The 26,920-nt window shown below is 35.8% G+C and overlaps 1 protein-coding gene and 1 long non-coding RNA gene across 4 annotated transcripts in view; one reads left to right on the top strand and one right to left on the bottom strand.

Annotated features, from left to right (window-relative positions):
• The window catches only part of LOC116420637, a 44,238-nt gene extending 27,604 nt beyond the window's left edge, over positions 1–16,634 (bottom strand). For both annotated transcript variants that reach the window (XR_004231014.1, XR_004231015.1), the window contains exons 1-3: positions 16,218–16,634; positions 13,072–15,512; positions 4,029–4,210 (exon numbers count right to left, since the gene is read on the bottom strand). This is a non-coding gene — a long non-coding RNA (uncharacterized LOC116420637). The remainder of the gene's footprint in view (positions 1–4,028; positions 4,211–13,071; positions 15,513–16,217) is intronic.
• Positions 1–26,920, top strand: part of JARID2 (jumonji and AT-rich interaction domain containing 2) — a 315,080-nt gene that overhangs the window by 158,179 nt on the left and 129,981 nt on the right. Inside the window, exons 1-2 of one of the 2 annotated variants that reach the window (XM_031946823.1) lie at positions 9,761–9,887; positions 21,216–21,357. In XM_031946823.1, coding sequence (XP_031802683.1) covers positions 9,821–9,887; positions 21,216–21,357 — 209 coding nt within the window. In that variant the 5' untranslated portion in view covers positions 9,761–9,820. Of the gene's footprint in view, positions 1–9,760; positions 9,888–21,215; positions 21,358–26,920 lie in introns of those variants that run through there. The other variant, XM_012541631.2, reaches the window with a different exon arrangement.

Raw genomic sequence — 26,920 nt, 5'->3', positions numbered from 1 at the left:
TCTCAGTCATGGCAGCTAGTTTGTGCAGTGGATAGAGCCCTGAAGACCCGAGTTCAAATGTGACCTCAGACACATAACATTTCCTGGCTCTGGGCAAATCGCTTAACCCCAATTGCCTCAGGGGCAATTGCCCTAATTGCAAGATAGTTGGTCAAACAGCTAATTTCCAGCTTTATGGTCTTGTAATTCTAGCCTTTCCTTTTGTTTAATGTTTCTCTTCATTTTCTATAGATAATCAGTTTTTCTTTAGGCCATAAAGTCTTGCATTGATTCTTGAGTCTTCCTCCTTTTCCCTCCTTCTACCTCCCACACCCCATCTCTCTTGCTCTCTCTCTCACTCACTTTCTGTCTTTATTTCTTGTACCTTTTAGTGGAGTTCAAGACCAGTTTTTTTGTGCTGTACCTAGTAAGTATGTCTGGGTGGGAGAGGGAGAAAATACTCTTATTTCAATTTGTGAAATCATATTACTGCAGTGATTTATTTCTGTCAGTAGACCTGAGTTTAAGCAGTGTCTCTTTCATTAACTGCCATTATTCCTTCTTTAGAGGCCCTTTCCCCACTCTAACATTTTGTAATTCTGTTATCACCCACCATATTCATTTGTGGAACAGTTTAGATCTTTTTGTTCTATTTATTATTATTCTGTCTAGCATCCTTATCCATAGGTCACCTCCTTCATAGACTCGTGTGATCACTGGCATCAATAAAGCCCTAATAATCTGGCTCCAAGCTATCTTTCCAGGTTGATTAGACATTTTTCATGTTATGTTACATGATGCACCTTATTGTAGCGTATGTGGAATATTATCAACTTTTTCAAATGTGGTTTTCTATAATTTTTTATCTCATTGCCTATGTGTTCCATTATTTGAATGCACCTGATCATCTCCACCTCTGTGAACCCTTATCTTTGCTCTTGTCTATGCTTGTGTATAATACCTCTAAGAAACTTTCTCAGATTTCTCTCTCTATGTGTTTTTCTCCTCATTCCTTCTTACTGCTCCTTTGGTTCTACAAATTTTACATTTATTTCATCTGTGTTCGTGTGTTCTCTCTGTCCTCTCTTGCACCCTTCATTAGCTGGGGGAGGGGGAAAGAGGGAACATATGTCCTCTCTTCAGTGCATAGAAAAAGCTTTTATGTATAATTGATGCTTAAATGTTTATTGCATTGAACCAAACTGAATGTAACTTGCACCCATTGTCTCAAGCCAAGTTCACTCTTGCCTCTAGCAACACTAGTTCGTTGTTGTAGACCTTGAAATGATTGAATCAGCAGGGGTTGCTGTTTTACAACAGACTTGCCAAGGGGTGCACTCAGCCTGGTTTTCTCCTGACAAGTGGGCTGATACTACTGTTAAATTTAGTTTCCCCCATTCATTGTGCAAGAATGCTGCCTTACTCCCTTTTATTGTCTTCCCTCCTTTCTAAAGGCAGTGGTTGAGCTCCATCATGCAGTCTGGTTGGTAATTTAAAAAAAAAAAAAAAAAAAAAGTTTGGGCATCCTATAACTCCTCATTTAAACCTCTTTTTCCCCTGCATAAATTTTCTTAAATAATGACATCAGCTAAGATACAGCACCTTTTGGATTTTCATACTGCTTTAATTTGCTTTGATTTTTACTAGCTACCCTGTGAGGGAAATTGATATTTTCTGGTAAGTGACCTACTCATAATTACATACTAGAAAATAGTACTTGGAATAGGGATTCAAATCCCAAAGGTTTTCTGATCTTCAGTACAATGTTCTTTCTGATATGGCCATGACTTTCTTTGTACCATTCCAATTTGCCTTTATGTCTAAGAAAGTGAAATACTGTGAATTTTGTCCCGAGTTTCTTGTCATTTTATTTGGGCAATTATTTTCCAAACGTCAGCATAATTTTTATTTTTCAGGACCCAATTATTGGCAGATCCCTCACGGTGACGGTGTCAATTCTAAAAATAATCAGGGTGAGGAGGCATCCCTGCTGATATTTTTTAAAAATATAAGCTTATTAGGAAAGAGATTGGCTTTTCAATCATGCCTAAAGCTGTGTTTAATACACTAAGGTCTTTAAGAAATAAAAAAGCAGTATTTTATTCTTTAAACTCTGTAAAACTGATCTAAATGGACAATAAAGGCCCATTGGGAAAGTACATTAAAGTAATTTGTTTTTGAGATATATATCACTCAGTCTTGTGTATTGCTTTTTTACATTTCAGAGAGAACCAAATACTTAGCTAACATAAGGGAACACCACTCTTTCTTGCTGAGATCCCAATTTTTCATATTTGTCTTAGCTACTTTTGCCAGATTTATACGATTCCTTCCCATCCCCTTCCTTCCACTATGATGACACCAAGACGATTCCATCAATAAATATAGTGATTAATTTTTATTATAGTTAAATGTCTAGTCTGTTGGCCAAGAGTGGTTTAATTATGACTATCCTTTTTATTTGATGTATTAGCTATATATATATTTAATATATACAGGTTTAAGGCTTGTTCTTTAAATATTGTGTTAATAATGTATTGTATCAAACCACATTTGAGTGATAGTTGTTACAGAGTTTTGGCAACCCTGTTGCTACTTGTTGCTAATTCACAACAGTTTATGTAGTGTGTATTTTTCAAGAGCTCCTATACATCTTTTGTAGCACTCTGACCAAGTTTTCATTTATCAATAACATAATCAATTATTAACAGCAGTCCCCATTACATTTCATTTGTAGTTCATGCTCTCTGACCAACATGTGGGTGAAATTTTACTTATATACAGTTCCTTTTGATATTCAATAATAATCAAAATGCCCTAATGGAATCAGAAGGAAATTCATCTTGTGCCAAGTTTTGCTCTTTAGTGTGTTATTGTCTTAGCAAGAATCCACTCTTTCTATAATTTTAATCCACAATTTTTTTCTATTTGACATTATTACTTCTCTTAACATTTATTGCTACAATAAATTTACTTTAATTCATGTTGTGGATATAGTTTTGAAAGTGTGTGTAAAAGTAATATATGTATACTGAAGTCCATTTTGCTATTGACTTTCATAGTAGCTCATAGCGGCTGACATTTATCTATTACTTAACAACATTCCAGGCAATTATTATGTCATCCTCATAATGACCCTGGGAAGTTCCATGTTATTATCACCATCCCCACCCCCCTTTATGGATGAGAAGATACCAAGACAAACTAAGTTTAAATTACTTGTTCATGATAATCCAGTGTGTGGGACACTGGGTATGCCAGACAAGACCACAGGCTCAAATCAGATAAATTAATGAGATTTCTCAAGGCAAAAGCAGAAAAGAATTTTATTACAAGAAAGGGTGTCTCCCTCCCCACAAGCAGTTAGGCAAGGAGAGGCCCAGTTAACAGACAAGAATTATAGAGGGGCCTGGCTAACACTCCCTATAGGCTGGATCTTTGTCATGATTAGCCAGGACAAATAACCTCATATTATAAGTGACAAATGAGGAAAAACTTAACCCAACCACCATCTTTAGGATGACTAAATTTACCTTCTATGGGAATTTCAGTGCCAAGCTGGCCCAATGTAGTCTCCCAAAGAAAAGTTCCCACTCCTTATAAACCACTTAATCTTTAGAGAAAGAAACCTGGATCCCAGCTGACCCTCACTCAGTCTTTAGAACACTGTCCCCATCTTGTGAGACTGCTGTCACAGCTCACTTCATTCACCAACTAGTATGTGTCTGAAGCCATAGTTGAACTTGGGTCTTTTCCTAGCTGCTATTTGTAATATTCCTGATAACATGGGAGGTGCATTCTTAGGCCCCATATTTTGTCCTAGTATTGATTAGAGATTGTAACTTGGAATACTACCATTTGCTTCAAGGAACAACCTGCCTTTGTCTTGTGTCAGGAAAAGGCCATTAAATGATAATGTTGGAGAGGAGAATTTCTGTTGGGTGATGAAGTGATAAGCCAGAAATCCAATTGTATTATGTTAAGAATTCTAAATAATGCTGTGGATAGCCATGATTCCAGAAGAATGTTAACCAAGTATGTAAACGTACCTGAGAGGGGTTTGGTTCAAGTCCCATAACAAGACTCCCATTTTCAGATATGGTGATGGATGGAATTTGTTTACTTGAGCTGCATATTTTCCACAAAAATTTCCTTGTGTTTCTTCCTCTTCTTCCTCCTCCTCTTCCTCAATATGGAGAGATGAGAGAAGAGACAGCAGGGATAGGATTTCCTAAGAAGAGATAAGAATAGGAGACCAGAAAGAGTCTGTGACAAGAAGGCTAGCTTTGAAGGTTACACTTTCAAATATGTGAGAAACATTAGTATGATAATTTGTTATATACTTAAAAGAAAAGTAAATTCTTCATAAGGTATTTGAAGTTCCTGTAAAATCTTTGCTTGTGTACAGAAATGTTCTTTTTACTTCGAATTGTAGTTTCTATGCCTTAAGAATCTAAGATATAGAAGAACTATCAACCATGATCGTATTTAGATGGTAAAGATATTTTTTCTTTTTGTAAGTATAGTAAGAGTTCATCATATTTATAATTAGGAAAGAAACTACCAAATACAAGAATTGAACAATTCTTGAACAATTGAACAAGAATACAATTGAATTGAAGGAGAGAGAATGAGAGAAAATTCAGACTTTAGGAAAAGGTGGGATAGGATGGTGTCATAAGTACATAAAAAGAGTTGTACTTAAGGAGAAGGGCCATGTCTTCTCCAGTAATAGAGATCTATTGTTTTGATGTTGTTTTTGGTGTAAGTTCTTCGTTATCAAATGGGACAAATGAAGGTGATCTCTTGACCTGTAAATGAATTGGATTTAAATGAGGGAATGTTAAACAAAGCCACTTTCTCCTCCAGAAGGTTATACAAAGCCATCAATCTCACTTTCTCCACTGGACCTGCTTCCCTGTCCAGATAAGATCAGGACAACTGGAGATGCTTTTGTATGCAGTGGTCTAGAGATCAAGGACTTGAGAAATGAGTAGGTAGAAAAGAGAGGAAATTCCTAGGGAATGACAGTAATTTTTCACTTTGGTCAAATTTACTTTAGGTAAATGTGGTCTAGTTATAGTATGATTTCTTAAAACTTTTTATAAATTTTGACAAAGCCACTGGAATACTCTTATCTTTTTCTCAATTGAAGAAGTGAAGGACTCCCCCAAATTCAAAATATTGTCTTATTTATAAGGAAGGTATGGAAGAAATTATTCTATACCTCTGCCTATTTATTAATGTTACCAAAATGTTATAAACTTTGCTATGGGAAAAGATCTATTAGTCTAAACCCCTCAATGTTTAGATGAGGACATTGATAAAAAGAATTTAAGTGAAAGTGATATTACTGTTGTCAGTGGGGTAGTGACTGACCTGGGATAATACCAAACCTTTCATATCCAGACATGAACATAATGGTAACATACACATTTTAGTGTTGCATATCTTCCAGTTTATCTATTTGGATAGATTTAAGAGTTAATTAGACAAAATCCAAGCTTCCTGATGGTAGACATGGCAATATCAACAGCCTAGCAAGGTGTTGGACACTTGATTGATATCTTAATAAATGTTTTTGAATTTCATGAAATTGAGATACTAACCAAGGGAATCTGTGCTATTCTTTTACTGTTATAACTGTGTGGTACAGTGAAAAGAGGTTGAGGATTCATCCTGCCTCCAATATCATGAGCAAATTGAGTTAATTTTTATAAGCCATATTGTTCTGAACCTTAAATTGACTAGAACCCTGTAAAGCCTCTTCCAGAGCTAGATCTGTTATTCTTTTCAGTATATTTTCTACCTTCAGTTTGAATAGAATTCATTATTTTTCTTCTGGTGTTTCAGGTGGTTAGTTTTCTTTAAAGCTCAAAACTTTTAAGAGACTTCAGAGATCATATGTTTTTCCCTGTACCTCATCTGCAGTCATTAGAGAATCATAAAAATAAAAGCATCAAACTAAATAATTCATTCAAAGAGGAGTTGGTACTTGGGCCAATGTCTAAACAAATTTTAGGTAATAAAAATTAAATTAGCAAAACTGAGCAAAACCATGGCATAGTGAGGAAAGGCAGTTATGGTACTGCATAAAGGTCCACCAGACCTGGAATTGAGTCTGAACTTGGACACTTATTTTCTGTATGATCTTATATAAATCAACTAAATTTTCTATGCCTTAGTTTCTCATTTGCCAAAAGGGAATAATAATGTAGTAACAGATTTTTTTCAGAAAAACATTTTTATATTAAACACAATACAAATACAAATACAAATGTTGTTTTTGTCACATGTGACTCTTTGTGATCCCTTTTGGGGTTTTCTTGGAGAAGATACTGATTCCTTCTACAGCTCATTTTTACAAATGAGCAAACTGAGGCAAACAAGGTTACGTAACTTGCTTAGGGTCAAAGTTATTGAAGTAGCTGAGGCAGGATTTGAACTTTGGAAGATGAGTCTCCCTGACTCCAGGTCCAACACTTTATCTACATAAAGTGCAGCATATAAAAATATGTTTCTCCAATATAAAGATGAAATACTGTCATTGTTTTTGTCACAGTGCTATCTTAAAAAAATCAACAAAAAAAGAAGGTATCACTCTTAAAGTTTCATGTATTTTTTGAGATTTACATAAAGTAGGAAGGTTCTCATTTTCTGTCTCCCCCTCTTTGTTTCTCTCCCCTTTCTTGATCATAAATTTTATATCACATACTCTTTGTTTTTCTTCCCTGTATATATAATATTTGAATTGTCAGTACTTTTTCTTTTTCCAAAACAACTCTATAAGACACACAAATTTAGAATGGGAAGTTGTAGGTTTTCCCACTCCATCTCTTTGTAGAAGCTAAGTGTTTCTTGGTATGTTACCACACATTAGTGTGATAAGCACAGATAAGGGGCTTATGCTTTCATCTGTGTGTAGGGTAAAAAGTTTTGAATATTGAACATTGAGATTTCATCCTATAGAAACCAAGCTAGATTTGTCCCTTAAGTTTTGGTGCTTTTTCACTTTTAAATTCCCAACAACATGCTGTTACTGATTTTAGATACTGTCTGAGGAGGGACTAACAGTTTCTTGCTAAATAATTATTGGATATTATATGCATAAATTCCATGGTAAAATTCCAGCTTCCATTTCTTTAACACTGCTTCCTGGGTAAAATAATTTATAAATCTGCCCACTTGCTGCTTGCTACTACACTATCCTCATCCACTTAAGTAAACCATCATTTGAGGGTAGAGTTACGGTGAAGATGTAGTTTATTTGTCTAACAGGTCTCATTTGGGTTTTCAATTTTCACATGATCTTATGGTGGACAAGTCATCTTAGATTTTATCTAGTCTTATTACAGATAAGAAAACTGAGAAATAAAATGTGTCCAGTTGTATTAAGTGACAGATTCATACATCTTAGTTTTTCTACTATATCTCTCCCATTCATAATTTTATAATAGGAGAATTTTTTAAAAATTATTTTTAAATTTAATTTTTTAAAAATTTGTGTAAAGAGCAAGAACTTTGAAGAAATATACTTGAGGCTCAGTAAGATTTAGTCCTATAACAAGGTGTGTTAATTAAGTAGAATTGATAAAGACAATGGTTATCTAGTTTTAGGGCTTAATATAGTTCTACAGGATTGTCACCTATGATGATGTACTTATAATAGAGTGTATATAAGAGCCAACAAGGTCTGGAAGGGACATTCCATTTCCCACCACTGTGGTGACTGGCCTGTCTTCCTTCATTTCTCCACTGAGACCAAATCCTGTCTGAAGGCCCTCCAGAAAGGTAGGCAGGCCCCAGGTGAAGGAGATAATAAAGATTTTGTACTTTCTCCTTGACTATTCTGGTGGTAATTGCTCTGCTGAAAACGAGGCTGGAACTGAGACTTCCAGGAAGCTAACCAGAGCATTACAGTTTTGTTTTTTGGTTTGTCCTGGAAGAATTTGTGTCTGACCTAGCTTGTGCGATCCGAGTTTAGAATAGTATGTTTTTTAAGAATGATGTGTTGTTTTCTGTTTTTGTTTTGGTTTGGTTTTGCTGAGGCAATTGGGGTTAAGTGACTTGCCCAAGTTCATATAGCTAGGAAATGTTAAGTGTCTGATGCCAGATTTTAACTCTTTAAAGTCTTCCTGACTTCGAGGTTAGTGCTCTATCCACTGTGCCATCTAGCTGCCCCGAGAATGATGTTTTAAGTAAATAAAAATGCACAGAGGAAATTATTATTAAAACAGGAAGGGCACACACGAGGCCATGAACCCCAGATTAAGAGCACTCAGTCTTAGAGAAACAACAGACATCACTGAAGGGGGAAAATTCTCTTGGCTTTTATGTTTTGGTCCATCCTAAGCCCCTCTCTGTGATCTCTTTTGGTCTCATTTTCTTTTGTAAAAGGAAGAGGTTGTTGGACTGGGCAGTATATAAAGTCAGCTGTATATTATATGGTCTCTTGGAAGAAAAGCAGGAAAGGGTTACTCAACTCTCCTGTATGCTTTTAAGTAAAGGTAGATACTGAGACATAAAAGTGTATTTCAGGGTTTGGGAGGAAAAACAAATAGCTTGTTTTCTTGGGGAAGGAACAGCAAGATTTCTTTTCTTCTCAATTTTAGTTATGTTTTGTATTTGCCTGAGAAGCAAAATTTTGAAACTAGACCCTTGGATTCAAATTCAGCTGCTAGGTGTTGTTTTTGTTGAGGTGTGTGTTCCTTGAAATGACATGGGGCAGAATGAATTGATTAATCTCCTCCTCTTGGTTCCCCTCCCTGCTAACATCCCCATTCCCCACCCCCCAATTCCCCACTCAGCTGACTGGCCACACATAATTGTTTTCTGGAAGGACTTTTGCTTAGGGGAAGAAAAGATGGGAGAAAACAAGATGCTATTTATTAGATTAGATCAGTTTACATATATTTTGGCCAGGCTGGGTAGCACTGGCCCATGTCTGTTTTGTACTATTAGCTCATTTTGTAGCTAATGAAGCACCATGGTGGCTGGAATGGATGGGAAGGAGGGTGTGAGGGAGGAAGGGAAGGACGGAGGGAGGAGCCTAGGGAAGCATGTGGAAAGAGATTTCTGCAGTCTGTCTGGAGAACTGCCCAGATTCCCCAGCCAAAAAAACAAATAAAAATAAATAAAAGGCAAGTGCTGAATGACACAAATTATGATATTAAGTAGGAATATGTTATTGAAAATGTGTCATTCAGCCAGCTCTCTGCTCATTGGGGGGGGGGGTTGAGGGCTGGGGGGGGGGGTGCATAGTCTGGCAAATCGGATCTGCAGACAATTAAACTGAATACTATCCTTTCAAAGGTCTTTGGAACTGTGGGGTTTTTTTCCTCCCCTTCAATGTAAATGTTCCGTAATCTAGGGATGAGATTTTTTTTTTTTTTTTTTTTTTTGGGCTGCTCACATTTCTTTAAAAAGAAAAGGAGAAGGAAAGAAAGCAACCCATGATAATAAACCTTCTGAATTTTGCTTCTGTCATTTTTTTAATGGGGGGGGTGGAGGGAGGTGGCTGTATTCTAGAGACCTCCTCTTTGGTGTTAGCTTCTTTCCATCAACATAAATAACCTTTTCTCTCCCCTCCCCCTCCCAAGCCATTGCTATTCTTGCTGTCCTATTACTGTGCTGAATCTGCACTGCCGGCTGCTTATTACGTACACCAGGAGGATTGTTGACAAGTGCTCTGAAGCCTGCCTCTCGCTCTTTCCCTCTCTCTCTGTCTGTCTCTGTCTCTTCCTCCCTCCCTCCCATCTTCCTCCCCCTCTCCTTTCCCTCTTTTCCTTCTCTCCCCCTCTTTCCTCTCTCTTTCTCTCTCAGCAATGATCCGGCTCTGAGGATGGCTGTTCCACGGGTCTGTCAGGTGCAGTGTTTGGTGGCTTGTCTTGAGGAGCCTGGGATAGAAGGTGTGTTCCTATAAACAAAATGAAATCGAGCACTAGATTTTGTTTTAGGTTGATGTGGCTTTTGTTGAGGGAATAGGCCTTTGTGGATTTCCCTGCTGGAGTCCTGATTAAATCCATTATGGGTGGCAAGGTACTATATAGGAGTATATAAAATATTGTGATTTGCTTAATATTAATAATTCTTTCTTCTTTGATAGCCTCCCCGGGGGGCAGTGTGGGGCCTGCAAAGGTGTTGTGGAAATTTACAAGGGGAGAAATCACGCTGTTAGCTCTGCTGACCATTTTGGTCAAAACTGCAGTGTTAACCAGGCACCCATAGGTTTGAATATTCCTTTCAGGACCTGCCATGAATCTAGCCTTCTTAATATCAGTACTTATTTTATATCATTTTAGGCATTGTAGATAAAATACATCTAACAGGATGCAAAATGCATCTGGCTGTAGTGAGGTAAGTAGATATCATAAATTTCATCTCCCTTCTCCTCCCTCTCTTTTACAGCGTCACCGACAGGCACTAATGCCCCTTCCCCTTTAAAATGGTGTGGGAAACTGAGGCATATTAAGAGATGTTTTTATTAAGAGTGATTTCTCTCACGATACATATTATCTTAGATTTGGGGAATAAAAAGAAGCTTTTTACTCCTACTCTAATGCTATTTCTTTAGTAATAGATGTTTTCAATCTTATTGCATAGACTGGATCTTGAGTCATTCAAATATTTGCAGATATTAGTTACTGGAATAGATTTTCAATGTATCTCCTCTTTCTCCCCCTCCCCCCCCATCCTTACAAATTTACTCCTGTATTACTATAGTTTCATGTCCTTCCTATCCCCTGCTTCAAGTATAATTCACCTTGAAGGAAATCTGGCTTAAGTGGTGATAGGTCTGACTGAACTTTGAACCTAGATTTACAGTCACCTCATTTAATGCTTTTAGGCATAATAGTCTTCTTTATTTAAGTCTTTCTGGAAAATGCGTGAATTGATTGTCTTGATGTAAAAGTTTGGTTACTTTCCTTCATTGATGCTCTGAGGTCAATAATAAAATGTACATACAGGGCTGTGAGTTCCTTGGAAAGGGAGTTTGTACAAAACCTTGACAAAGTTCATTCCTAGGAAGGCTAATAACTAGTAAGTGCTGTTTTCTAGGCAGATCTGTGTCCAAATCTGGTCTCTAAAACAAATTAGTTCTGTGACCAAACTTAGCACCTCTGGGGTTCAAACTTCCTATCTTATCCATACCTTTTAGAATGTAAACTTCTTGAAAGTAGGACTTACTTCATTCTTTGTATTTCTATCTCTTGAGTCTAGTAGAGTGCCTGTCATAACACGCAGCCAATAAATGATTATTGATTGATTGACAAACTACTCACAAGATCTGATCTGTCACATCAGATAAGATGTATATTCAATGGTGTATAAATTTCACTTTCTATCTTTATTCTATTCTCTATTATTTATTCTATCTTTATGTCTTAGGAGAAATATAAAGTGACACAGGTGTCTCTGGCATTTTTCCTGAAAATTTGAGTACTCATTTGAGTTTGTGTAAATCAGATGAGATTTAAAATGCTATGAAGAGTAGTGTATTTGAAAAGCAATCTGTGTGAAATCTTTTAAAGAGAAGTATTTTTTGTGCAAACTTAAATCATCAAGACCTATTATTTCTCTTATAGGAATTCATATCTGGATATGCCAGATTTTTAGAAAGGGAGATACCATTCTGTTTTCTAACTCTTAATTTTGAGGTAATTCATATTCCCAACCCCCTCCCTCCCATGGAACAGAACAAAGCCATAATGGTTCATTTCCCCATATTGTTAGCTTTCATTTTAAAACATTACAGATGGCTCCTTTTCCTTTTGGTCATATTTCTTTTTTTTCCTCATACCAGACCAAATCTTATGGTTGGTAGGATTGTGTTTTTTATTTTGCAATTGTACATCTCCATAGGATTACTTTTGGTATGCAGCTCATTTGCTCATGCTTGCTTTCAAGGCATGTTTGACAAAAAATGGGGTGTCCTCCATTTTTGGCTATATTCAGAGTAAAAAGAAATTCATGTAGGATGATGAGGATGGTATTGGATGATGAAGAAGTCAGTGGATTCTGTTGACCATTTTGGTGACCGTGAACAAATTCTATTGTTCTCACTTTTTCCATTTGTAAAACAGGGAAATTAACTTTGGCACCAAGAAGATCACTTTCTAACTCATTCTCTTTTCCCCCTCTATTTTTCAGATCTCCCCCTGTTTCTCAAAGTTTGGATTGCAATATGTCCACTAGGAAGGAACATAATGTTGCAGGAACTATTAGCAGGAGATAATTGGAACTTTGGGTAATAAGGTTCAGAAAAGGCTCATAAATATAACCACATTCTTTTAGAGACAATAGCCTACCAAAAGTTTCCTGTTATTCTTGCACAATTTGACCAGAAATCAGGTGAATAAAGGTAGATGTTTCCTTGGAGAATTGAGATAAGTGATGGGGTATTCAGAAAAGAAATTCATAAAATTGAAAGAATAAGTGTTCTTGACTTTCCCTGTCAGGGGCCCTTTGACTTTCAGGTGATTGCAACCTTTTGACCCCTTTTCTGAGTAATATTTAAAAATGGACAAAACAAAATTCATACAGTTAGAAGAAATAAGTTATTTTGAAAAACCATTCATAAAATGTTGGGAATTTAAAAAAAAGAAATTCATAGATTGCAGATTGAGAAGCTACCTTCTAGAGCAGAACAGTATATAGCAATATAATACAGAAGTCACACAAAACTACACTGAAGTAACAGCAGCCTTCCTTTATTATAAAATTGTACATTACCGGAAGTATTTCCTGTTTTAGGGAATTGAGGAATAGAAAGTAGGTAATGTTTGGAAGAAAACCAACAGGAGTAAATTCTGATCATTAGGCTGATCGGAATTAAAATATTTTTTCTTTCTTTCCTTTTCCCATTGGGTCCAGGAAACCTTTCCTGGAAATTGTTGGAAACACTCCTACTCTCACTCCCTTGTGCATTTGTCACATTTCTGTTGCATTGTTTCTATTCCATGGTTGAGGTCCTGGAGAGAAGTGCTGGAGAAATGTAATCCTGTATTCTCTCATTCCCCTGCTCCCACACTGTTTATGATCATCATCTCTAGATTTTTGAGACTGTTAGGAAATTATAGGATTTCCACGAACCTTATCAGTGTATTGTAGAAGTCTATCCTTTCCTGAACAATAGTTCTTTCCCCCTTGTATTGCTGGTTTCTTTTCTCGGAGAATTTACAAATCTGTTGCCATCTCAATTGCAGTTGTGTGACTTTTTGTCTTCCATATTGGATCCAGAGCACCTTGAAATCAGGAACTGTTTTTTCTTCCCTTTGTATCTCCTGTTCTTAGCACAGTATCAGATATGATGTCAGTATTCAGCAAATACTGTGGCTTTCGAGACTGTTCTGTTTACTCTCTTGTTTTGTTTTTGTGCACACGTGCACTTCTGCTGTAGATTAGCACAAACGAGAGAGAGAGGGACAGGAGAGATGTACAGAGACAGAGTCACAGTATTGTTGCTTTTTGGTCATTGTAAACCATTTGCCTGTGTGGTAGAGTGGTAATAAGAGACTTTCCTCAGCATAATGATGCTGGATCTGCTACTTTACATTATTAAGTAGTATATTTGGGTTGGTTCTCTGACTTTATGTAAAAAATTCAGGCCTTCCCCCTTCCAGACATTTGAAGAAAGATTGATCAAGTTACTAGCCTCTGGCTTTGATTGAGGTAGGTTATTTTAAATGCCCTCTGTGGAAAGGGCCATGCTATCTTGCACACATAGTAGGTGCTTAGCCACTGAAAATAGTAAGAGGACCCAAGATACAATTCAATAGCTTTTTGTTGTTGCAACAAAATTATTTGCTGACCTAGAGCTCTTGGTTATTTTTCAGGAATATTGAGAGATGCTCATGCTTAAAATTTTCCTGACTAGGATGCAAAATGTACAGACAAAGGGAAGTTGATAGTCTGTTTCATTCCCTTTACTTGGAGGCCATTTTCAGTAGGAAAAGTAATAAGTCTTTCTTATAAGATGAGATATTGTTACAGCCTTCTTTTTCTCTCCCCAATCCCTTCTCCTACACCTCAATTCTCCCCAAATCCCTTCTCTTCTCTTCCTCCCTCCCTTGTCTTGGTTAGACATCTTGCTGCCTGTCCAGAGTTCAGCTTTTCCTTTTCTCCTTACCTTTATGCATGTACTGAGAGTTTAACCAGTTGATCTGACTGTGCAGTGACAAAAGAGTCTCTGTGTTTAGACCAGCTTTTTTGACTTTTAAGTCTCAGGCCAAGATTCCAATAATGAATAAATAACTTTTGATGCTCAAATTGTTGAATCTGTGAACCTAACCTTTCCTCTTCTGTCCCACCCCATGGCCTTTCTTATTCTTCAGTCTCCCCAGGCCAAAGCAGGGAGCCAAAATCATTTTTCTTGATGTTATCTTTTGTTGTTGTTGTTTTGCTTTTAATTCTCTAGTGGGATTTTCTCAGTAGAGGCAAACTGAGTATTCTGCTCACCCTAAGCACCTCCAATTCCAAAAGCCTTTCTAAGACAGAGGAGGCAGTGCTTTCACTAATTCTGAATTTACACTTATATATAAAAAGAAAGATTGGGCAGCAACTGTTGGAAGCCTGATGGTGGAAGCTTGCCGCCTGTTTAATATGTAATGTGATACCTTGTCTCACTGTGACAAGGTGACAGATGGCTTTGGCTCTATAAAACAGAATTACCTTTTGTGCATCTCTTGCTCAATACAGTAGCTCTCCCTAATATGCTAATTAGTTGGGTGTGCTACAGATGTTGTAGAAGTCCTGGAACAGCTTCAAAGGTCTCATTGTTTTCTCTTTATTTCTAGTCCTTCTCTAGATCATGATTTTGTGTGGTGGGGGTTGGGGGGTATTCTTGAACACAGGTGATTCTTTTGAGATTATTGTAATTGTTTTATGGATGTGTTGTGGGGGGGGTGAGGGGCTGGGAGGAAAGGCAGGAAATAGTTCTTAATCTTTTCCCACGATAGGAAAAAAACACAATTAAGAATAACAGTAAGAAAAATTTACTTCAAATATATTTGTAATCTGAGCCTTTAGGTAGTAAACTATCTTGAATTTTTCACCATAACTTCCTACCCTCTTTTGTGTTTGAGCAAGGGGCAGCAAGATGCTAATACATGTATAACTTTAGCTGGTCTGTCCTGCCTATAGCCCCATAACCTTTCTTTCTTGTTCATTATTTTTCAGTGCTGGGGAAAAAGCAGGATTCAAGTTGCTATATTGAGTTGCCAGTTAGTAGTCAACATTTCATTTCTTGCTAATTTGGAAGGTGGATGGAAAAGCTACTGGACCTGGCAATCATTACTGATTACAGGGTGCTGTTTTCTCTTTGTTTTTCTTCTGGTTTGGAGTGTCTGTTGCACAGGGCTTGACTTGATCTTTGTGGTATGGAGTCAGTGGAGCTGTGTCAGGCCCTGTTACAAAGATAGACTCTCCCATTTGTTGTTCTTGGTATGGATGGGCCTGTAGTCCTACAGGACTCCAGGGTGATTGTACTGCACCACGTGTTTCTTTATCCAGAGATATAATGGAAGTGCTTTAATCTGGTGGATATTAATACAACAGAGAAAGATAAGGGTCTGGGGAAGATTGGGATTTATTTTCTCTTTATGAAAAAGAAGCAAGGGGTAGGGCACAACTAAAATATAGGTGAGGGATTTGAAAGATGAAGTCTTTTATCTTAGTTTTCTTCCCTCACTCTGACTAAAAACAAATGGGACTGAAGGACAACTGCCTTGCCTATCAGTTCTACTTATATTAACGGGAAAAGGCCCAAAGCGTTATCTGAGTGGCTTAGATCATGTTATAATTATGTCTATTCTGCCGGGTGGCATTAGTCCCCATCGTGCTGACCAGCTGTTTGGAAGGAAAGAAGGACCATGTGGTCCTGATTGTGTGGCTTGTATTTTAGTACAAGTTAAATCTGATTCGTGTTCAGTAGACTAGAGAGACATAAGGAAGGCCTAGCCAAATGTTTAGGATGCTTGCCCAGCAATAAAGGTGATTTTTCTCTGCAGCAGTATTGGGGATTTTTATGGAAGATGATTTACCAATTAATAAAAGTTTTTAGTTTTTTCCCTTGTAATGATATTGACCTTCTTTTGTCCAGGCTACCAATGGGCAGACCCCTATTTTTTCCCCACATATTTTCCTGGGGGGAAAAATAGAACTCTGTATCTTTTAAATTCGTGACATTCTGTTCGTCAGGTGAAATATAGGACATTCTACTTTTAGGCTAGTTTTCTTACCTGTGAAGTGAATATTTTAGGATGTTAAGCCCCCTTCTAGCAGTGTGGCTTAATGTGTAAGATGGAGTCAAAACAATCTGGATTCTAACCCTGCTCCAGATGTTGATACTATCAGGTATCTCCCAAGATAGACTCTGTTTCCTTAAATATTAAAAAGAGGAAAGAATATTCCCTACCTAACCAGGATATTGTGGAATTCAAATATATAATGCTATCATTACCATTGTATGACAATTTCTGTGTTCTAGAACCTGCACATTGTTAGTAAATAATGACTTGTGGTATATCCAGCTGACAGTTACTTGGATTTATCGGAGAACCTTAGTTTTTTCACCTTAGATTATCGATTTTAATGGCATATAAATCTTCTTCTAAATATTTTCATAGCCAGATGCCATGTAGTCACATTTTCTATTTATTTGAAAGTAACTACAGTAGAGAGGCCTCCATTTTCGCTGCTGAGATCCTCTACCATCAGTTTGAGGAATCATTTTTAATGATTATTTCCATTGGGAGAGGTCTTCCATAGTTGCAGTTTGTGAATTAATATATATATTTAGACCTCAATTCTAAAACATTGTGGAACCCTTAACAGCCTCCCTCCATGTCGTTTAATTTTTATATATTCTTTAGTAATTTCTAAAATAAGATTTTCTAGATAATTTTAAAATAAAAATAATTTAAATATAGTCTTTGGCAATATTTTTATAACCCAAAATACAGTTTGGTAATATTCATTAATCTAAAATATGATTATATAGATCAGGGCTTTTTAAACATTGTCTACTTTTTGCCTGAGAAATTGTGACTGTGGGTAAATAGTATATCAGATAGACATACAAATCACACATTTTCTGATAATTATAATTTAATAATTCCCACATCAGCTATGAGATCTCATTTGGAGTCACAAACAATAGTTTAAGAAGGTAGCGTATAGATATTTATTAAATATAGATCATTAGCTCATCTAGAGCTGGAAAGGACTACATGGATCATATAGTTTTACCATTTTTTCCCTTTACTCTTTTTAAAGCAAAGTCAAAAAGACTAAGAAAGATTAAATTATTTATACAAGGCCACATAGCTTCTATGTAGCTGGACTGGGACTGAAACCCAGAAAATTTGTTTTCTTTATCTCATACTTTTCACAGAAATATAAATTAATCTTGAGATTTAGATAGACATTACAAATTACCTATAAAAATTGCTCCTGAAAGCAGGAATTTATTCTGTGCTATATCTTTAAGAAGTTAGGGTCTTGATGCTTAAACCTCATTTAACAAGCCATTCCATTTTAAAAAATATAAATATTTTGTTGATTTCCTTTAAAAAAGCCATTATCATTTTTCAATAACTCCTCACCCTCACGAGTTTTTAATTTTTATTTTATTTAAAAAAATTTTTTTTTTATTATCAAGCAAAAGAAATCACCATATTACTCTTGTCTGAAAATGTATTCTTTTCTCATCTGTAGTTCTCTTCTTTGCTGGGAGGCAGGAGGTTTGTTTCATCATCAACTCCTGAATTCGGAGTTAGTCATTTTGTTGATGAATTTTCAAAAGGCTTTTTAATGTCATTTTCCTTTATGCTGTTGTCATGCTATTTTTGTTTTTTGCTTTTTATTTTACTCTGTATCAATTCATACAACATTCACCCTTAGAAAATTTTGTGTTCCAAATTTCCCTCCCCTGTCTCCCCTATATGGTAAGTAATTTAATATAAGATTCATGATTTCTTATGCCATAATATTGTTTTGTTAGCTTAGTGCAATTCAGTTCAACATTTCTTAATAGATTAATCACATATTACTAGTTTCTTTGCTATACAAGATGCTGTTAGAAATATTTACGTTCATACAGGACATTTCACTCTGTTTCACAAACTCTATGAAAAGGTTGTCCTGTAAATGGGTCAGATTACATTTTCCATTTTTGCAAAGTTAGCTGTTAAAATGTTGCATTTAGCTAATTTTTTTTTAAAAAGTGTATAAATATGTATACATATATTGGATCTAACATGTATTTCAACATAATTAGCATACATATATTGGACTATTTGCCAGCTAAGGGAGTGGGTGAGGGGAAGAAAGTGAAAATTTGGAAGAAAAGGTTATGGAAGAGTCAATTTGGAAAAATTACCCATTCATATGCTTTGCAAATAAAAGCTTTAATAAGAATTTTTTAAAAGACTCTATAGGCTATAATAAAGGTGAAATTTTGAAATATGAAAAAAAAAGTTAGAGGCTGAATTGAAAGTTGCCTTCTCCAACATTCACTCTGTGGCAAATTTTCTTTATTCTAGTTGATGATTGTCTTGAAATATTAAAAAGTTCCCCATAGATTGCCAAATTTCCTTTACCCTGTATTTTCATACTTTATTGCACATCTGAATCAGATTCTTATCTTTTTGGGATTTCCCATAAATTTTCACCTATGTTATACAATGGAGTGTTAGATATATAGTTAGAATCAATTGACATGTTGATTGATTTTCTTGAATTGTTTTTCCTCTTTCTTTTTAACTTGATACTACAGGGGATTGGCTTGCTAAGGAAAGATAGAAGAGATGTTCAGAAGTAAAAAATGTTTTAAAAACATAACGTTTATAAAAAATGTTTTCAAAAATGTGGGAAGTATTGTTTTAACACAGAGAACAGTGATGATATTTCATTTAGGAATGGTATTTTTTAAAATCATTGTAGCCCTGATTATGTTAGATTTTTAAGCAGACATATCATATAGTTGGTTCATTCTCAATTTACAGTTTAGGTCTCTTCACATATAAACTATAGTTATTCTCTGTCCTACTTGTACATTAAAAAAAAAAGCTAAATGCAGGATTCTTGTATCTTTGTTAGCTTTCCTTATCAGCCTGAAAATTCTTGCTTCTTGGGGCCTTTTTGTCATCCATTATATTATATGTCTTTCTCAGCTTTTTTTCATTTGAAAATTTGAGGAAGTTTACTTTTTAAGTCATTTATAAAATTGTTGGAGTGGACTGAAATAATTTTAGAGCTTTTTGACAGTGAGTAGGTGTAATGTAAATGAAGTAGTGAGTAGAGAGAGAGACACACACACACAGACATAGTTAAGTAAAAGATTCTTTCTTTCTTTCCCTTTCCTCTACTAATACACCCATCAAACTTCTCCAAATCTGTAGACAAAGAAAGCACCTTTTACTTTCTGATGAGAGCAAAGAACAGGTTTAGTGAATAGGCCTTGGGAGAGGTGAAAGTACAGGAACTTACAGTCAGGTTGATCAATTTGAAAGTTTGAAATTTTGGAGACGAGTGTTTTTGATTGATAGTAAGGAGTGCAACCTAGAGTAGAAAATGTGGAGATGATTTATTATTATTAGTCAATGAAAGAAGAAAATATAATAGCAAGGTTTTTGTTGAATTTGAAAGTTTCCAAGGAAAATTTTAGGAGATCGGGATAGGATATTTATTTGTTCTGCAAGCAGCTTGAAGGAAGGGGAGTATGAAGGGAGTAGAGAATGTCTTGATTTTCTTGAATGATGATAATAGGCTATCGGAGGTTGCAGTTGGGAGTGGGGAGTTTATGCCTCCTGCCCTTGTGTATCAGTGTAAGAAGTATGATCAGTGAAAGATTATGTGTTGGAGAAGGTGTCTAGAGATAGAATGAGGGGAGAACAATATTTCAATTAATTGGAGAGCAAGTTAAGTGTTTGAGCAGGAAGGAGAGTTAATTGACTCCTTAAAGGGTATGAGTATAGAAAAATAGAGCAGAGGAGAATAGTCACTAAGAAGATACATTATGAACTAGAATTTAGGTATGGAAAAAGCTATTTGTACCTTATAATGGTGGTGGTTTGGGACTGACCTTGTTTGGGGAGAGATTGGGAAAGAGAGTTAGAAATTGAGAAAGAATGAGAATTATAATTCTAAGTTTTTACAAGTGGATAGACGAGATAACTACTAGCAGGGGTCAAAGGCTGAGTGATAAAGGGAATAGTAGTTATGGGGGGTGGAGAGGAAGGGAAGTCAAAGAGGCATCACTACTTTCCCCTCCTTTATTTTTTCTCTATAATCAACTGCTTATGAGAACTAAATAGTGGAGAAATTTACTTTTTAAAGAAGAATAAGTTTCCCCTTTTAAGGAATACAATCTTGTCTTGCAGTAACACATAAAAAATTAAATGCCTTACTGAGAACTTTCTTAAATCATGTGATACATGGCTTCATATTGTTAGTAATATCAAATAAATTGTCCTTTATGCAGAGTTTTAACATATGGAAATGGCTAGAAAATCACTGAGAACTGAAAGTATTGAATAAATAATTAAGCTGGACATTACCATATTGTTAGAAATGTTGTGATTTTTCTTTTGTGGGGTCACTGATAAGCTCCAATTTACTCTTTAAACCAGAGTTCCTCAAAACACTTTGTTGAGTTATGATAGCATCATTTTCCAAGGAGACTTTCCAGATTCTAGATTTAATGCAATGGAAAGAACTCTAGATGAGGTATTAAAGCTATCAAATCATGGCTCTTTCCATCTACTTCTCTGTGGAATTCCGGGCAAGTCATTTACACCCTTTGTGTCTTAGTTTTTCTCCTTTGTGAGATCAGGGTAATCTCTTCCAGCTCTTAATCTTTGATCATGTTCAAGTTTATGTTAAACACATTTCATAATTATACCTCATTATCACTTTTTTAAAAACATCTTCTGAATTGTAGGATGTTGGTGGATGATATTGAATTGGGGGCAGTGCTCCAGACAGTTGCAGAATTTGTTTTGTCAGTTTTAGTTTTTTTCCCCCCTTCTTGTTGAATTACTTTCTCATTATGTATGTTTTTCTTTATTATCTTATCCTCCAGATATGAACAGCAGAATATCGGTTCTCATATTCTGTAATTGTTCATCCCCCTGTGAAGCTTCTGCTTATTTCCCAGGCTGCAAATATCATTTGTATCCTAGTATGCCACTTTCTGGTGTTCCTTTAACCATGACATTCCCTCTTCTCACTTGTAGGGCTCCTCACTAATGGCCAATCTAAGGGATTAGGACCAGCATCAGAACAGTCAGAGAATGAGAAGGACGACGCATCACAAGTGTCCTCAACTAGCAACGATGTTAGTTCTTCAGATTTTGAAGAAGGGCCATCAAGAAAAAGGTCAGTGTGTGAGAAAATTGATTATATTAACTACATATTTTAGTCACATACCATGTCAGTATTTATAAATGATCATAGTAATAGGGTGAAATGGGGATCCTGCTTTTTTGTTTTTGTGTAGGTTTAGAGACAATGTCTTGTACAAAGTTTGTTGAAATGTTGGGAATTCTAGAGAATGGATTCTGGGCTTTCTGCAGTTGAATTAGTTTATTTTCTATTACATAAGAAAGTAAGGATTGGCCCACATCCTTGTTTGAAATAATAAGGATAATGTGTTGTATCTTTTATTCTAACCTTACATCAAAATATAAGCCATGAAGGATATTCTTAAGGGCCTGAAAAACAAGTTAAAGGCTTCACAGAATCATTTATTGGTAGTGATAGAGATTCTCTTCAACTGTCTTTATCTTTATATATTCAAAATCCATTCACTTTTATTTCTTTGACTGTTACACGTTTTAAAATTTGATTTTGTTTCTTGACCTTTTATCTACTTGTCATCTTCTTAACTTTTTACCCACTTTAGGGTGTTTTTTTTTTTTTTTTTTTTTTTTTTTGTTTTTTTTTTGTGGGTTGTGTGTGACCTCTAGTAGAAGACATTTCTCAGACTAGGTTCAGTTTAAATATTTGCAAGGGCAAAGAATTCCCTTCCTCTCTGGCCTTCTTCCCTTCCTCCAGATTTGAGCTTACTTGTAGAAAACTCCACGAACATAAACTGTTCCTGAATAATTGAGTGTGTTAGGAGGAAAGGATTAGCTTGGTCACTTGCACATAAAGAATCAACTACCATCATCTTCTAGAATATGAAATTTACTGTCAACACCTAATCTAATTTGTGTATATTGCTTACTTTAAGGGGTTGGGGATGGGGAGGAAGAGGATCTATCCAAGGAAACATTCTTGACAGAGTATTGGTAAAGTGTGATCCATTTCTAAAAGTTTATACTTTTGTTCAGAAGTAATTTCCCTTATATATTGATTGTCTCAGACATGGAATTAGTAGTTTGAGCTCCTTTTAATACTAGAAGGCTTTGATCTGATGTTCATTTAGGGAAGGTTGAGTGGGAGTTGGAGAATTTAGCCTTTGAGGTTATGTTAGTACTACTTAAATTTGATTTCTTTGTATTTTTTGTGTTAATGTTAATATATGCAAACAATTCCCTTTTCAACCTTAATAAGATCCTTGAGAATAGTTACTATTTGATTTTTGTCTTTGTATTTTTTAGCACCCAACATTGTATCTAGCGCACAGTTGGAATTTTCACTGTTCTTTAATAAATTCTGTGAAAATGTCAAGCATTATCTTTAAAATTTTTTTTAATCAATGAAAATCTGTTTTCTCGGGCCCCTTCTCACCCCCCTCCCCCCAAATAAAGAAAATGAAATTCCTGTAATTAGTACCAAATCAGTTTCTCTTTGGCCTTATTTAAGTGGGGGGAAAAAGTACCCTTGGATTCTTGAGTCTATAACATCACTGCCAGTAAGCCTGTTTCATCAGGAGACCATGTTTGGTCTAATTTTTTTCTCCCATTATAGTTCCTCAGTCTTTCAAAGTTATCTGTCTTTTCAATATTGTTGTTGTTTGCATTTTTGTTCTGGTTCTATTCATTTCACTTTACATCGATTTATATAAATCTAGTTTTCTTTGAAGTTATCTTTTTCATTTTTTTTTAAAAACAATCATTTTTATCAGATTTGAAAATTATATAACTTTTTCAGCCATTTTTCAGTGGATCCATCTGGTTCTGTTTCTTTCCCATTCTCTGCAACATATTTGTGTTTCCCCCTTTCTTTTTTCTCTTTTCTTTTTGAGTATATAGACCTAGTAGTAGTAGTATCCTTGAGTAAAAGGGTATAAATTTTGGGGCATATATTTTCCAGATTGCTTTCTGGAATGTCTAAGAATGGTTTACTGCTACATCAATAACGAGGTAATTCGCCTGCTTTTCCACAGCCCTACCAAACATTTTTCATTTTTTATTTTTGTCATCTTGATCAATCTGATATATGTGAGGTCAAACTTTATAGAGTTGTTGTACTTTTCACTGTTCTAATTGTTTTTTTTTTTTTTTAAAGAACATTCATAAAATGTGGTCATTCATAGCTTGAATATCTAACTCATAAAGCTGTTTGTTTATGATTTTTAAGCATTTATCAAATGACAATGAGTCTTATTTATTCTTTTAAATTTGGATATGTTTTCCAAAGAGATCTTTATCAGAGAAATTTGCTACAAAGATTCCCTCCTCCCACATCCCTTCTTATTTTAGATAGCTTGGGTTTGTTTATGTGAAAATGTTTTAATTTTACATAATTAAAATTATCCATTTTCCCTTCTGAGATAATTCTCTCCCTCTTGTTTACTCACAAAATATAATCTAAAAAGTAATTTTCTTCTGATTTGTTTGTGATGTTACTTACTCTTCATATTTTAGGTCACGTACCCATTTGGGATTGATTTTTGTTCACATTCTTAGATGTTGTGTACCTGGTTTCTGCCGGTCTGCTTTATAGTTTTTTAAAACTCTGTGCTTGATAGATAAATGTTTTTGGAAACTGGGGTGACAATTATCAGATAAGTATACCTGGGAAAGTTTGAAATATTTTTTGGCTCAAATTGGGAAAATAATTGATGTTCATAATTATTTTCTCTTGCCTTGCCCTCTCCCCCCCCCCCCCCCCCCCCCCCCCCCCCCCCCCCCCCCCCCTTTTTTTCTTTTTTGCAGTGTCAAAAGCTCGTATAATCACCTTGAATTGATCATAAACATTATGAAAGAGAAGTTAGTTCTGGCCGTAAACTCCAGAACCATGTTCATGTTTTCATATTATTACCTCATTATAAACTTTATATGTAATGACTGTTATCTCATTGAAATTCTCACAAGCTACTAAGTCTAGAGTTCTACATTTGGAACCAGTCACTTGATTGTCATATTTTGTTCCATAGTTTGATATAGTATGAAAGAGTACAAAACACTGACAAGTGCCAACAATGTAAGGTTAAGTGGTAGTCAGGATATTTTTTTTAACAGCTAAGATATTTCTATTCTCTTTTCACTTTTGAATTTATTTTATTTATTTTTGAATAAATTCCAGGATACTGGAAACCAGTATCCTCTTCTCTTCACACACCTTTCCAAATATGGGGATAAAAAGACTAACAGGGGTAAGTTATATGATATACAAATTCTAGCTTTATTTAATGATCAATGGTAGATTTAAAGGATTTTCAGTTTTATAATGGAACTTTCTCATTTAAAAAGTACAATTATGAGTGATAGCATGTTTTAGTGGACAAAAGAATGGATTTGAAACCAATGGTCCTGAGTTTGTCTTTCCTCTGCCCTTTAATACCTGTGTATTATTTGGTATCACATTGTTGGAATCTTTACAAAGTGTTAAGCCATTGGAGTTGATTTGATCTTAGAAAGAGATATTTTGGGCCAGAGCTTGAAACAAGGTACTAAGTGGAACTGATAGAACAATGCTTGAGTTCACACCTTTAGAGAGCTCATAAGTATCTAAGTACTCAATGGAGTTCACACTTTGGGGCTGGCTTACTCTGAATTCACACCTCCCTTGAAGTTCTTAGGACCAGAGAGTACTCTGGGAGATAACCCATAATCCCTGCCTCGAGAAGGAGGAGTTGACCTTTGGGAGATGACATATATATGGAGGAAGCTCTTAGAACTAAGTAGAATTTCTCCCAGAACATCGACGGGGCTTTGAGACAGAACACTCTGGAAGAAAAGCCTACAAGCCCTTTCTTCGAGGCAAGAGAGATCTATTGCATCTTCCAACTTGGTGCTGGCTGGAGGCTGAAGAAAGCAGAGGCAGAATCCAAGGACAGAGCTGCAAGATCTCTTGAAGCCAGGCAGAGAGTTAGGCCTCAACTAATCGGGCTAATTTGGAAGGAGAAATAAAGTTTGCATTTTTACCAGCTGGCTGCTATTTTGAAGTAATTATTTCAATAAGGCTGCCTTCAGGAAAACCTCCACATTAACCTATCTGGATTTTAGTGTAACCCATAATAAAATGAGGTGTTTGTTTCCTAAAGGCCTTTTAACTCTATGCCTCTGTAGTCTTGTGAGATCCAGCCTTTTGGAATTCTATGACTTTTGTACTGAGTTTGGTGGTGGTGGTGGTTTTTGGTAGTGTGTAAATAAAGGTTTTTTTTTTTTTTTTTAAATAACTTTATTTTCTAAAGATATGCAAAGATAGTTTTTAATATTCAACTTTCCAAACCTCCTGTTCCAATTTTTTCGTGGCCTCCTCTCCCCCCCTCCCCCGCCATGCATAGCAAGCATCCAATATAGGTTAAACAATTCTAAACATATTTCCATGTTTGTTATGATGTGCAAGAAAGATCTGATTAAAAGGTGAAAGAAATTTTGAAAAGACCAAAGAAATGAAAACCAAAAAAAAAAGTGAAAATGCTATACTTTGCCATTCAAAGTCAAAGTCTCCACAGTTCTCTCTCTGGATGCAGATGACTCTTTTCATCACAAGTCTATTGGAATTGTTTTAAATCCCCTCATGTCCTTCATAATTGATCCTTACCCAGTCTCGTCATTGTGTACAATGTTCTCTATGTTCTACTCACTACACTTAGCATCAATTCATGTACGTTTTTCCAGGTTTTTTTGAAATCCACCTTCTTTTCAGTAAATAAAGTATTTAAAAAGTCTAGGGTCCTGTTTTCAACAATTGTTTCTCTCTTTGACACATACATGAAGAGCTATATAGAGTCATACTTGCTTGTTGTCAAAAGTGAGGTATGGTCTGGAGCAGTGGAGGTAATCTCTCCAGTCATAATATTTCTGGAGAATAAGAACTAGTAGAGATGGGATTGTCTGCAGAAGCATTTTTGGGTGAAAAAGATCCCTGGTGTTATATTTTCTTTCCTTCCCTCTCATGGTAATTCATATTTTATTGTAAAAAAGGTAACAAAGTATGAGAGCATGCCTGCTATGATGTGAGTCAGGTGCCTTGACCTCAAATACCAGCTCTATCCTTATTACGCATGTGACTTTGGAAGCCGGAGACTTTGTAGGTTTGTTTCTTTTACAAAATGAGGGCGAATTTTCTACCCTCCCATGAGCTACATGTTGGGGTAGTGGGCTGGAGAGAATTTTTATATTTATTTAAGAAGCTATGCTAAAACTCACGTCAACCAGGTTGTCTTCTTTATAAGCTGCCCCCTTCATTTGCTTCTAGTCTAGTTCTAGGGATCCAGTACCATTCCAGTGTCAGTGCCATGCTGGGATTGTCCTGAATTTTCTCTCACTTGAAACTCTTGGGCATGTGATTCAGTATCAACAAGTTTTTTGTCTGTGTCCTAACTCTTCACGACCCCATTTATGGTTTTCTTGGCAGCTTTGCCATTTCTTTCTCTTGCTTATTTTGGAAAATGAGGAAAGGGGCAAATAGGCTTAAGTGACTTGTCCAGCTGATAAAGTGTGAGGCTGCATTTGATGAGGATTAGTCTTCTGACTGTGTGCCTGGCCCCCAGCACAATTATGCAGTATAATTATTGCACTAGTAAACTAGGAGTAGCAGCTTT

This window comes from Sarcophilus harrisii, chromosome 1, assembly GCF_902635505.1.
Source record: "Sarcophilus harrisii chromosome 1, mSarHar1.11, whole genome shotgun sequence".
NCBI lineage: Eukaryota > Metazoa > Chordata > Mammalia > Dasyuromorphia > Dasyuridae > Sarcophilus > Sarcophilus harrisii.
This window is presented reverse-complemented; position numbering and strand designations above follow the sequence as displayed.